At 36.6% G+C, this 14,343-nt stretch overlaps 1 protein-coding gene across 1 annotated transcript; it reads right to left on the minus strand.

Moving 5' to 3' along the window:
• Positions 1–427: 427 nt before the first annotated feature.
• Positions 428–8,861, minus strand: LOC145676492 (protein lethal(2)essential for life-like). The gene is made up of 3 exons (XM_081747299.1): positions 8,619–8,861; positions 4,037–4,468; positions 428–691 (listed from the first exon to the last, which is right to left on the minus strand). Exons 2-3 carry the CDS (start codon positions 4,466–4,468, stop codon positions 590–592), a joined length of 534 nt encoding a protein of 177 aa, XP_081603425.1. The 5' UTR covers positions 8,619–8,861; the 3' UTR covers positions 428–589.
• Between the last annotated feature and the right edge of the window lie 5,482 nt (positions 8,862–14,343).

The following is a 14,343-nucleotide window of genomic DNA, read 5'->3' on the forward strand; positions in this document are numbered from 1 at the left end:
GTACAAAAAATTAATAGTAACAGCTTTTGGAAACTTTCCACCTCATTGTGGCATTTTGCAGGTTTTTGTGTTACGTTTAAACAACTTGCGTTAATGATGGCATACTTAATCGCTACCCGCAAATTTCCGCCGGATCAGTACTTTCAATCTTAGATACTGAGCAAGCCTGTTCTGCAAACAAATGGTTAAGACAACTAGATTATACTTTTCAATGGATGAAAATTATTTCGAAACAAGCTCTCACCTTGATTTTACCTAATTGAAATATTACTCTTCTGAAAGAGGTTAATTCCTTTCGTTTAAAGTTAAACATTAGTATTAGCTTATCAGTTTTAGTCAAATTTACATCCACTGTAAAACTTGTCGTTCAAACGTGTAAGTATTTTTGCAATATAGAAATTACAAATCAACAGTATACAAGCAAAAGTTGAATTTTTGCTATTTATTTACATTTTAAACCATACAAAACATAATAATACTGAACATTAAACAAAAATATATTGATACATCAGTCTTGCATTATAAATTGTGAAGTGTTGAATACAATGAATATGCAAAGGTAAGCTCCTTTGTAAAGATATCAAAACAATTACTTTTTAGCATCTACAGCTTTAGGATCGTTCTTAGCCGCTGGTTCTCCCGTCTGTGTAATGCTAACAACTCTCTCCTTTGCTTCCGGTGGGGGTAATGCCTGAAAGAATAAAACAGAATAGGTTAATCATCTCCACACGAGTTTATAATTATGTCGATACAAAACTCCTAAAACAGATTCTCTAGGATAGAGAACATTGTCCTACTAAAACTATGGCAAATTGTAGGGGAAAATAGGACCATCTATAACAGACCGTACATTGCTACAACTTTATTAGATTTATTAGTATTTGTCATATTAACTTCCCGTATTCAATTGTGTGTACCTTTCTTCAGTTTTTTTTTTTTATATTACTTTTTATTCTACTATCTCTCATATGCTTGGCAGTTTAATCCAATGTCTGAAAAAAAAAAATAGGTTGGATATTAAGTAGTGGCAACACCTCTCACGTCACAGGGTTATGTCTCAGCACTACAAGATTTCCGCAGCTGATAGGGAAGTGTGCAGCGAGTGGTGACTGTTCAGCATTATTCAGTCAAAAGCAACAGTATCATAAAAGAGGAAACTAGAAGCTCCGTAACATGTTTCGGAAAAAAACTAACAACGCGCACACGGATTAAAATTGAACTAGTGCACAAGAAGGTTTTCAGGGACCTTGTGACGCTTTAGAAAAGTGAAAACTTCGCGGGAAGCGCTACGACATAGGCACATCATCAGTGCCATATGGTGAGTCCCTGCGCCACATTGACGAAGAATACGACACCGTCCACACGTGTAATAGATGAACATAGGTGGTGATTACATTAAAGATACGTAACAAATGTTGTGCATAAGACCAGAAACGAATTACAATAACGTTGCCATTACTTTTATCCAGCCCTTGCAGCAATAAGGCCGATAAGCAAACTTTCTGAAAGTGCGTCGTACTATTTACATTCGCATCTTTATGATTAAATTTCAAAGAAAAAACAGAACTCAGCACTGTAAAATATTTGAATTTATTATAATATTTGGACTTAAAAAGGTATTGTACCCAATTCAATAGAATTTCAATGACAGGAATATCCGTGAATACTGGAAGGACTGACAAGTGTATGATTGTTAGAGTTTATATAGAAATCATTATTTCTATTTTTAGGGGATAATGAGAAAGAAAAAAAATTGACATTTAGGTTACATATAACATAGAATTTTGATTGGGAACTCCAGCAGTTCCTTTAAAAAAAAAATTAAAAACATTATAATTGTCAAAAGGAGCTCATGTCGTTTGGATATCACGTTAACCTGTAGGTCCTGAAAGGAATGCTAAATGAGCAGTAGCCTCTCTACCGAAAGGGATGCTTTATTCAAATCGAACCAACCAACCATTATACACAAATCTAACTTTCAACTGTATTTTAGTGAGGACTGCGTCCCTTAAGTCTCGCGTGCTTTTGTTTGTGTATGTTCAAAAAATCCTTCCAGAACATACGAAATTCATCACTGAGTTCTGCTTTTATTAGTTCACAATAGCCTGACATCAGTATATCATGACCGATCGAAACCGATACAATCGAGTGTTGGTAGACAAAGACACTAAAATCAAATTGCACATTAAGGTTGTGTTGCCGGTTAGACAGGAGATTAGGAGAACCCTTATTGTTATTATTATTATTTAATCTGATCATTAAATTACATCGTTCTGGGTTGAGATGTTAACGGTGAGATCAGTCCTCCCTCCTCTCTCTCTCTCATATATATATATATATATATATATATATATATATATATATATATATATATATATATATATAAATAATCGCACTAACGAACATTTTACTAGAATCCAGTACTATCATTTCTTTATCAAGGTAATCTGTTCTGCTCCATCCTAATTGCTAATATTGCAGACTAGCTCCAAATTCAAGTGTGCTTTTCAGGTAATTAGAAATAATGGGAAATTAAGTGTTGATCACTTGCAATTTTGAGAATTATCTCAGAAGGAATGAAGCCTAAAAATGAAACCTACAAGTCATGCTTTGGTAGGGTTAAAGCAAAGTTCCTGAGATCTATGTTAGCTAGTAGACACAATTCAGTCAACCGTAAAATAGTAAATTTATGAAAGATTAGGATAATGAAATCTATGGGAAGATTCATATACGAAGTAAGAGGATATGTGAAATATTGGTCCATGATTTTGTTACTGATATTGTGAACAATTAAAATCATACCCACCGAAAATCCTAATTTTCATGAATCCGGAACAATTTATAAAGGATTGAAAACCAGGCTAAATAGCATTTTTTAATTAAAAAACGCTCTGGTTATAAACGCAATGGAAAAACTAGCGAGTCCATGCAATTGACAGCACAAGAACCAGAAGGACGTAAGCCGATTTTCGACCGAAGTCTAATGAACAATTATCCACTCGATACTAGTTAACCTATCGTAATCATTACTGAACTTGCAAGCTAAACCACAGGATAGTGTGTGGATATTATATTTCTTTTCCCCAACAGTTATTTATATACTAAGTTTCACATTTCCAATATGTGCTCGTGAGATACTGTCATACCTCTTAAACCCCTCCTCCTCTTATGTGATGCACATGCTAATAAACGAAACGTAAAAACTATTGGAGCGAATTGTTGATACTCCACAAGACGTTTCAAACTGCTCATCAGTTTCATTGTGATGACTAGACATGTTAATAAATACACTTCCTTCACAACTTTAATTACATGAAACAGCTTAATAAAGCAACAATTTTTGCTTTTATATTCCACATTAAAGCACAGAGGCTAAGGGACTAATGACTAGGCCTATAATTAATAAAACTATGAAATAAAGAAACGAAGAACCGATAAAAACTCACGGTTTGTCCACTATAAAGCCCACTCTGTGCGAACTGGCATCAAATCAAGGATTCTACACACCAGAAGTGAGCGCTCTACCACTGAGCAAACGAGACCTCTCAAAGGAATAACAAAAAAAAAACTACATATCAGGACCTTGGAAGAGAAAGGTCGGTCGAAACCTGAAATCAGGGTGTTGGGAAATGAAGCTGAAAGTTTTGCAAGTACATTAAGACAGTAAGAACGAATCTTGGTTTATGTTGAACCTGTAAGAAAACTAAGGGCGAACCAGAGCAAAACGCGGTATCTGTGTGTCCAGATCTGTCCATCCAGACCTGTCTGATCCGAGAGAAAAAAAAAAGATGTTTTGGGTTCGCCCTTTCTCCTTCAAGGTCCTGATATGTACCAACTTCTACTTGTAATAAAGTATTAACTTTACATGAAACTACAGCTGGAAAATTTCCAACGAACACATACAAACTATGCAATAGTTTGCACATGACGCAAATGTAATCTTCCCTCAATTATATTTAAAAGCAAGATCACTTGGTACCCCTGCCTTAACTATATTGGTCAACAGTTCCACATGCCAAATTTAAAGTAACCTTACCTTCTTTGGTGCTGAAACTGTGAGAACACCATCTGAAGAAAGACTGGAAACAACAGATTCTGGTTCAACGTCTTTGGGTAATTGGTAGCGGCGAACGAAGTGCCTAGATATGAAGCCATGTTCATCTTCCTTCTCTTCATGCTTGCCCTCAATGACTATACAGTCATCAACAGTCTTTACAGTCAATTCATTCGGAGCAAACTGTTGAACATCCAGGATCACTTGGAACTTTTCTTTGTCGTTCTGAACACTGGATACGCCACTGTCTCTTTGACGCTGAAGGCGCCACGGCCGAATGTAACCAGCCCTCAGGAATGAAGGTTGAAACAATTCATCTCTGAACAAACCATGCCCGAAGTTTTGGTCGAACAGGCTCACTGGACGATCGAAATCTGACCAGAAATCACGGTACAACAGTGGAAGAAGAGACATCTAAGATAAGAAAAAAAACTTGTAAGCTTCAACATTCACGAAAACAACCTGTATAACAATGAATACACCCAGTGTTTCTTTCAGAAAAATGTTAAGGGAGGAACACTTAGTATTCGGAGGAACACTGCTGGTATTCTATTTATTATTATAGACGTATTATTTGGGTCTCTTCCGGGGGGGGCACTCATCCGAGCTCCGGGGGGAAACACGTCTGGAAGAAACAATGAAATACACCATATTGATTTTATGGCTGAAATTACCGAAATTCTAAAGCAAGAGATTCGAAACGACAACCACCATAAATATCACGCAAGTGGAACTGGTCCGTCACGAAAATCTGTATAATATAGCCAAACTATCTAACGTTTCACGACTCAACCATAGTGGCACATTATAAATTCACTTCAAAGCATTTGAAGAACAGTCTTTCGTAAAATCAACGTTTACTAGAATGAATGCATCCATATATTCAACTGGATAACATATGGATATATACACAGCCTACCTCGAGTGGTGGACCTCTTCTCCCCCCTCACAGAATTCAGAATCTGCAGAAAAAAAAAAATCTTACAAGTCTTCATTGCTGTTCCTACAAGTTTTAGCTCATCCAAAATATTTGCCACATTAAACTGGCTCAGATTTTATCTGAGTCAAGCAATGATAATTTTAATTTCTCCGTACCTAAATAGTTTTACAACACTTGGTTATGTTCTTTATGCTAAAGAACACTGAGGATTCATCAAAGTGAAGAACAAATGAAATGATAGAATGAGAATGTGCGAACACTAAGAAAATTTACAGGCACGGCGCTGTCTACTACAAACTCGCATGACCGATGGGGGGGGGGGGGCGAACTGCAATACCCCTCGCACTGGAGGTGGTGGCTCCACCACTGAGGCACTATGGTCCATAACACTTTACAGAACGTCACGACATTGCGATAATTTCTTAGTGACTACGTAGTACGGGACATTGTTGATGCTGGAGACCGGACTCTAAACAGATTTGAACTTTTAAACAAAATGATTTTTAAAGTCTAAGGTTTCGCTGGTTGGGAACTACTGCATTAATTATTGATTCGTAGCTCGATCAAGTCCTATTGATTGAATGAGGTTCAATGGGAACGTCAGCATCGACGCTATTTGTCTCCACCACGATCAACACGACTGCCTTAAATAAACTATAAAAAACAACATACTACTGCAAAAGTAAAAACCTAAGAGAATAATAAATATAACAAATACATAACAAATAGTAACAAAATATAAATAATAGTAAGAAAAATAGTAAAAAAAAAAGAACAAAAACAAAAAAAAAGGTTCACTCGAACAGGCTGTTCTATCAAACAGAAAATTTATAGGTAAAATAGACGTGGAACATTTTTCGATAAGGAATGAGAGTATGAACGTAAGTAATTACTGTCAATGCACAGCATATTGGCATGAACTTTGAGTGATAGTGAAAGTATTGTATGTGTAAGCGTGCTCTTCCACTATACCCTTTAAGCATTTACCCGGAGTCACTAACACGCCTGCTCCCTATGGACGCACCCCCTCGCTGCCGCTTGGGTCCACTTCTGCTGCGCTCCTGCACTATCTGATAGCATTCGCGCCTTTTAGTGGCCACTCAGCACAAGCTGGTTCGTGTATTATGCACTGTAGTTTTTACATTATACGTTTACACTGTGTTTATATGGAGACCTCCTAACGTCAAACCGCAAGTAGTAATGGAGCTCCCCATTTAGTGCATCCTCTGCTAAAAGAAATGCAAGGGTTTAACCTAACCTGAAAATTTAAGAAATCTGCTAAAACTTGGTAGAATTGCCTACTCGAGTAATGGCAAATAAATAAATAAATAAATAAAAACAAATCAGCGTTTGAGGTAAACCTTTCCACATATGCCAAGCACCGTTCACTCAGTATACATCAACTTGTCTTCCACCGTATCAGATTTCTAAGAAACAGAAGGTGGCTTACGAATAGGTGCAGATTTTGTTCTTTCCGGGGAAAGAACTGAGTTAGCGTATAAACTAAATTTTAAGTCAGCCATATAAGGTTAGTGGCGATAAGCTGGAGTTTACAGAAGACTACCATTAACACGAACAGGTGGGTTTTGTGGGGTTGGCCAGTCGATTCGACCGGGGTCAGTTTCTTAACATTTGTCAGGAACAAGATCGGTTTGGGCAGAAACGTCAGACGTTTGGGTTGCCAAAGAATTACGAGAAATAGGCCGAACAGTAGTACAGGACACAAAGCAAGGAAGGAATGCTTTCTTTTAAGCAACGCTCCGCATCGGCAGGAGAGATCAACTTTCTTGTCAGTCTTAGTGTACTTAAACTGAACTCAAACCGAAGTGAGTAGCGCATCTGGAAAGTCAGCTTCCTGTCCCGAATACACAGACCAAGAATAAGTTTTACAGAACTTCCAGGACTTACTAGCCTTAGAATATAGTTAAGAAAACGTGTCCTATGCAAATATTACTGCTGTTACTTTTAAGTGTTAAATTACACACACAATTGATCTTAAAAATAAACTGCCCAATCATCATAAGCAATACAAAATTTGTGAAAGTTGCCACACTGAGGGACACTAGATATTTTAATTGCAAGTATTAAAGAAAGAAAGAATAAAAATGCCAGCAACCAGAAAGAAAAAGTCGAAGGCTCGGAAATAAGACTATATTTAATCCGAAGGTTACTTTTCATGGACTGACGTCAAATATCCCAATCCTTCCGGGAACTGCCTTGATTATGACAAGTGGCTTGATCAACCTCTTAATTCCAGAAATGATTACCTAAACCTTCTTGAAAATTTCTAAAAGAATAACACCGAAACAAATACATACCAAGTCCAACACTAGCAGACATTATACGGAAACTAGAATTACAAAATTTAATCATCCATTCTTCATTTTATTTATCATAACTATCTAAATTCCTCGACTTCAGATCAGCTAACTCTTGCAAAATCGCATGTAATTTACTGTTCTATGCACAACATTATCATTCTTCTCCCCACAACTAAACCCGTCAGCTTCAAAACCTATGCATTTCCCAAACTTATTCGAAACCACATGCAAAGATTAGCACCTCTTCCCCCCCGGGGCCCCAATTCCCCGGTCAGCAGCCCTCCATGGCGTGTGCAGCAACATTATGAAATACCACTGTCTAAGTTCTTACAGTTACCAATCGTACAAAATAAATCTACTCGCGCTAGTATACCTAATGTCCGTAAACGGGCAAGGTTCTAGAACAAAGGTCCCACTCTTCCTATTTAGCTGTAATAAAGACCGAAAACAACGTGCCCTGCGGGACTCTAACCCGCCTTCACCCGTTAACGCTCGCTCGGCAATACTATATGAATTAAATATTAAATTTTGGTACAAAAAGGAACCAACCCAGCTAGTTACCTATAGGGGGGGGGACCTGTGTTCTACCTTCCCCATTTCATAGCTCAATGGCAGGAAGCGGTTCTTTACGAATCGGTTCATTTAAGGATTCAATTGAATTAAATGCCTATAGGAAACTCTTGTCCATATTTTATTAGTAGTTTCACTATTCAGACAACGATTTGAAATTATATTTAATAGGACACCAATAACGAAATTCACCCGAAAATAGGGCATTGAGAGATAGGTAGGAAAGTTAATTTGTGTTCTTTAGTGGCACCACTCAACTGGTCCAATTTAGGATATCAGCATGCCCAACGAAAGAGTATAGCAAAAATGAGGGAGCTATTTTCACGAACACATGTGAATATGTTTGCCCCTGTATACTTAATCTGTAGCTATGAAATGTTGTAATGGTTCTACTATTATTTCCAACATTTCATAGTTCAAGGGCAGGAACCGGTTCTTTATGAATCGGTTCATTGAGCGATTCAATTGAATGAAATGCCTATAGGAAACTCTTATCAAAATATGTATTTGGTACTTGTTGCACAATATTGCCTATTTATTCTAATGTGTGTCCTGGGTTACTCCTAATATGTTTCACTGCATGCTGTATGCTATGTTATAAAACAGAAGAAACCACAAAGACATTTGCTTCTACTAGTCCGCAGCTGGGGACAAATTTAGAAATTTTGTAGTTTCAGAATTATGCAAAATACAAGCATATGGGGCAGAATTACATATCAAAACAGTGACTTACCTTTTATAAATACTTTTATAAGTTACTGCCCAATTCAAAGTACAGTCCGCTATCGCAACCTTTAGCCCAATTCAAGATACAATGCACTATCACAATCTTTTATCTACGATTGACTTGCACTCTTGCTGTGAAGTACTCAAACTCTCCGCCAGAACAGTTGCCACCGGCTTATAAACAACTCAAAACAAACCGCAAGTGCTTTCTAGTGCTTTCTTGCCGCCGTCAATACTCGCCGCGAACATTCGATAGACATCGAGAAACTTCGTTAATGATCGGGGAATCTTTGAATTGTAATTGGCTAATTTTGGAGGCGTGTTCTAGAACACGGAAGTCCAGAAACATCCAAGATTTTTTAAAAAACATCAACCAGATGACAGTGAAATTGTCAAGGTCAGATGAAATAGCCATCTTCAGTGTTGCACACTATATACATTTAACACGAAACAGACGTACCGAAGTGACTTGTATTGAACTAATTTTGTGGGTACTATAAGTAGTTCTAATCCTAATAATGCATAAAATGTTTAAATGAAGAGAGGCCGTAGTCAGGGAGGGACTAGAGCAGACAGTGCCCGCCCTAAATTATTTTTTTTTTCCTCCTTTAGAACGTTGTCGATTTTTTTAATTGACTGAAAGTCATATTTGAAATTCTTGCAATTATAGTTTCGAAATTAAATTCATTTTAGGGCAATTTAATCATTCCTACGTAAAATGCTATTCTTTGTGCTAGATTCAGCAAACATCCCCCATTAGTCTTTTCTATTTCAAGAATTATTATACCCTATTATTATGCACTGTGACAAGCATCCAAAGCGATAGACCAGATGTACCGGTACTTCCATTGAATGTATATCTTGCAGTTCTATAATGTTTACAAAAACAACGATGACATCAGCGAAACAGGCAAGTCGCATTTTCCTTGTTTAAATATATCCGTTTGTGCTTCTAGTTCATATATATGTGCGAAATACCACATACTGGCTGACTGAGCGCAGCATCTTTGGAGACTTTTAACAAAATGAGATAACATTTGAAAGAACAGCCGTCTTTTTCCTAAGTATCATCTGAAAGAAGACGACAGTCAACGCTGAATGAGCTTCCATACACGTATTTGCTAGCGTATAAGACGTTTTATTTGTTACTTTTTGACGATAAGCCAAAAGAGCCATTGCTACAGAAGTAAATTGATTGTGTTCTGAGGGCAGCAGGGCCGATTTTTGTGCAACTTTCGGGGGTCTGTTCAGGTGTGCGTGTTTCGTTGTTAGGTATCCAAGCAATGATTCAATCAAAAATATCCAAATCCTGAGCAGGGGTGACTTTAGCTTTCTAATTTTTGGTAGGTCCGCTGCCTCGCTTATGGATACATATACACATTTGATTGATTAATGACAGTAGGATATTACATTTACAGTAGTGTTTGATGCTATTTGTTAAATAATTAACAGCCATTAATATAAATAACGGAAAATATATTTACTCTTTATTGACTCTTTTAGCGTTTATATATTTTTCAAAATTTTGGGTAGCCCGTGCCTACCGGCAGGGCCGCAACTAGGGGGGGGGCAGAGGGGGCACGTGCCCCGGGCGCGTGGTTGGAGGGGGCGCCGGAAAGAAGATATATCAATTGTTTTAAAAATCGCACCCTTTCCCTTGAGGAACTTATTCTAGAGGTTAAAAGAAATCAAAAGTTATATATATATATATATATATATATATATATATATATATATATATATATATATATATATATATAGAGAGAGAGAGAGAGAGAGAGAGAGAGTCTCATCTAAATAGGTGTAATGTCATACATTAAAAACCTAATATTGCATGCATTTGTTCCCTTTGGCGACCACAGAGATTCCGCCCCCTTTCCTTTTCCTACCACAAGGTGCTGTTTGTTTGTATAATTCCATTGAGAACAGCTCTGAAGTTTAAAACGCTGTTATCAATAGGGGCGGGGGCGAAAAGTTCCCGATTTTTGTTGCTTGCTGGTGGTTGAAGAGTTTAGCTCAGACGCGCCCCCTGTAATGTTACGCAATTGCTGTAATGTTTTTAAACTAGAGGGCAGTTTTGTGGCGGAAAAGATAATTTACACGCCTCGGTGTATTTAATTGTTTCTTGTACGCCTACCAAGAGATTTTGCTAGTGAAGGGTGTATGAAGCTTTATCTATTAGTTTTGCTTGAGAGCTCTTCGAGGCATTTTGAATTGTTATCTATCAGTCCAACTTATGCTTTATTATGCTTTATTGTTAATTTCAATCATTTTTTTTACATTAATCGTTTATAATGTATAATATTTACTATACATTAAATAATCTAAATATCTTGATCTATTTATTAATATTTTATGAAGCAATTTCTTTCATATTTAATGAACTTTCTAGTTAATGCACTGTAAAGAGAGATGCTTTGCTCGAATCAGTGTTTTTCTATCACTTGTGTGCACCTTAGAGGTGTATATACAGAAAGAGAAAGTATACAGAAAGGTGCCCAAAAGGTACAGAAAGTGCTCAAGTTCGAGAGGTACACATAACAATATAGTGTAAAGTTCTTGTGTGCTTCATTGTTGATGGAAAGTTTTCTTCTTTTCTCCACATCAAAGGATTACGCCGAAAAATTTACAGAAATAAAAATAAGCTTTTCATTGTTGCATTGTTATGTTCTCAATGATTTTGGATCGTAAATATTGGTTTTAAAAACATTTCTCATCAGAATTGGCATTTTGCAAACTCATTGACCATCTGATCAACACTCAAACTATAATGAAAAAACTTTGACGCTTTGGAACACTCGTGACATCAATAGTCTCGCGGGCTACAGATGTAGCTCATGAAACTTTCAAGCAGAATAACAATGAGATCCTTTCGATTTTACGTTTGACCACACCCTAAACACGCAGAATGATAGTTGATAGAAAGGTACACAGAACCCTTTGAATTATCATCTCGAATTACTTTGCGACAAGGAAAATAAAAACACTGGGATACAATGGTAGCCCGCGCGCGTATTGGAGGGTTAAAGTACTTAAAAATCGATATAACTGGTTTCATTAAGAATGTTATTTACAGTTGCAATTCATAAGTGATACTTTTCGACTAAACCTTGGGGTGGGGGTGGGGCGCCGAATTGTGTGTTTGCCCCGGGTGACAGAAACCCTAGTTGCGGGTCTGCCTACCGGGCCTACCCGCTAAAGCCGCCACTGATCCTGGGGTGCGGGCCTCATTTGGATCGACGTCCATATCTGATGAACGTAGTACAAAAGTACGGAAGAAGAAAAAGAAGGAAAGGGAAGGAGACTACAATTAATGACAAGTATTAAAATGAATAACTCCTATGTCAGGACGAAGAGATTTCATAAGGATCGTAACCATAGATATCTATCAGTGTTAGTAGATAATCACGATAATGAATTGTATCAGTAAAGATAAAAGCTGGAGCAAGTTAGTTTTTATTAATTTAATGGTTCCCCAAATGCCACTGGATTTGACATAAATTTAATTAGGCCTACAAATATTGTATCTTCTTGCCCACACCCGAATTTTTACATGTGAGTCATTCGTGTTTAGAAGTAAAATATTAATTCATAAGAATCGGTTTAAAACACTATAATCCCTAAGAGGGTTGAAGTAATCTAGAAGCAAATGATAAGAAATTAAATGTTTATTTTAAGTAAGTTAAAACAAGGGCAGCTTTAGGCTTTTAATTTTCGGCTAACCCACTTCGTCGCTCATGTATACATACATACAATATTTTCTTGAATGATGACACTAGGAAATATTGGTTGATAATTTTCGATATAGAAGGAAAGATTTAAGGAAAGCGAGAAATAGGAAGAGAAAGAACGCAACTAATCGTTCAATGGAAAAAAAAATAGAAGAAAATATTGGGAGTTAAGAGAGGAAGCTAAAGATCTAGAAACGTGGAGGAAACATTTCCAGGCCCAAACCTAAAATATAATAATAATAATAATAACTCATTAGTTCCAGGACCTGCCAAAAGACTTGACAATAATAATAATAATAATAATAATAATAATAATAATAATAATAATAATAATAATAATAATAATAATAATAATAATAATAATAATAATAATAATAATATAAATCATTTAGTATGCTACAGCATTACCAGTACATTATCTTCTGAAGCTTGGGAATTAACCAATCACAGCACCGCAAAAGCACATAGCTTTCGCCATCTACTATTTGCTTAATTTCGTCGGAGATTATTTTTGCAGTAGTAGTTTATGTTATTTATTAAATAATCATCTACCATTAATATAGGCCTTATTAACAAGATTTTTAAAATTGTAATGTATTGTCTTTGTTACTTTGTAGCAAAAACATATTTATTACCTTTTGGCTGTTGGCGTTTATATTTTTCAAAATGATTGGGTAGACTAGAGCCTATCCGAGCCGCCTGTGGGTTAGAGATAGATAATTAATTAATTCAAGTGAATTACGGACAACTTTGTTGATGAAGGGAATAGGAGAAAAGGTGATAACTCAAAAAAAAAAAGAAGAAGAAGAAGAAGAAGAAGAAGAAGAACGTAGGGCTGTAACTGGCCCACTGCACGCCCTCAGCAGATGATAGGAGCAGGGGCGTCATTTCAAACTTCGCTTGAGGGGGCAAGAGTACCACCGACATAAGACTTTCACGTTTTGTACTAGTATATTAGTAGACAATCTATTAAAGTATATGTATTCCTCAAAATCTTGGGGGCAATTGAGCCCCTGGATAGGAGATTGATATAAAGCTAAAGTGACTGATTTTGTCTTTTAGGTAAAAACTAATTATATGATTTAAGGAACCCGTTGGTTTATCATCTCAGAATTAAAAAGACTCTATCCTGTGCCAAGCAAATCTCCTCCGGATTAATATTACCAACCGAAGACCACAATACACTCATTTCTGATCGTTTTAATGGAGCCAAAGGGCCAGTAGCAGTTCGATGATGCCGATTAAGGCGGATTTTCATGCCCGCGTTAGAACGGAAGCATCACATGTAGCGTATTCACCGTAAATTATTTTCGTTTTCATACATCCGTGCGTGTATTGCGCCAAATTACTACTCGCTAGCTAATGCGCATGCGTAAAATAGAAAGTTTGCGACTTTAGTTTGTGATAATAAATTCCCGAAGGAGAGCTATCGTTTTAGCTGGAATATATTATATTTCAAAACGCCGCCGTCGGAAGTATGTTAGGAAAATGTGGTGGGTTCATCCCATTTTCCAGCTTCGACGAGAATACGGAATATACAGGAACCTTTTCTTTGAATTAAAATCCGATCCGGATAAATTTTATAAAACAAATAAAAATATTTATAAATCATACTAAAGCATGTTTCAAATTACATTGCTTTTATTTTGTATAGGGATTGATAATTTGTACATACCAGTTATTGTATGAACTATCTATTGTTCCCGGTAATACAACTAATTAACTACACTATAAATATAAAAGTACTAACCATCGATAGCAATATTCTCAGCAATTTGATGCCATGTTTTTGTCCTTAATACTGAATCCTTGTATTTCGGATGCTTAAGGTTGTACAAAATTTCGTTTTCTCTTACTTGTTCTACGAGCAGTTCTTCAAAAGTTGCTCTTACCTCCGCCATGTTAGTCAGTGAATACAATAGTGTACGCGCGCTACTTCCGTCAGAATTGAACAAATTTCTACTCTGACGCGAGTGTAGCGCGCCATCTCCGATGCGTGAT

This window comes from Thermobia domestica, chromosome 2 (genome assembly GCF_964235325.1).
Source record: "Thermobia domestica chromosome 2, izTheDome1.hap1.1, whole genome shotgun sequence".
Taxonomy (NCBI): domain Eukaryota; kingdom Metazoa; phylum Arthropoda; class Insecta; order Zygentoma; family Lepismatidae; genus Thermobia; species Thermobia domestica.

Coding starts and splice junctions, on each gene's coding strand:
- LOC145676492 (XM_081747299.1), bottom strand. CDS start 4,468: ATGTCTCTTCTTCCACTGTTGTACCGTGATTTCTGGTCAGATTTCGAT. Junction 692..4,036: donor CAGTTTCAGCACCAAAGAAG/GTAAGGTTACTT, acceptor TTATTCTTTCAG/GCATTACCCCCACCGGAAGC.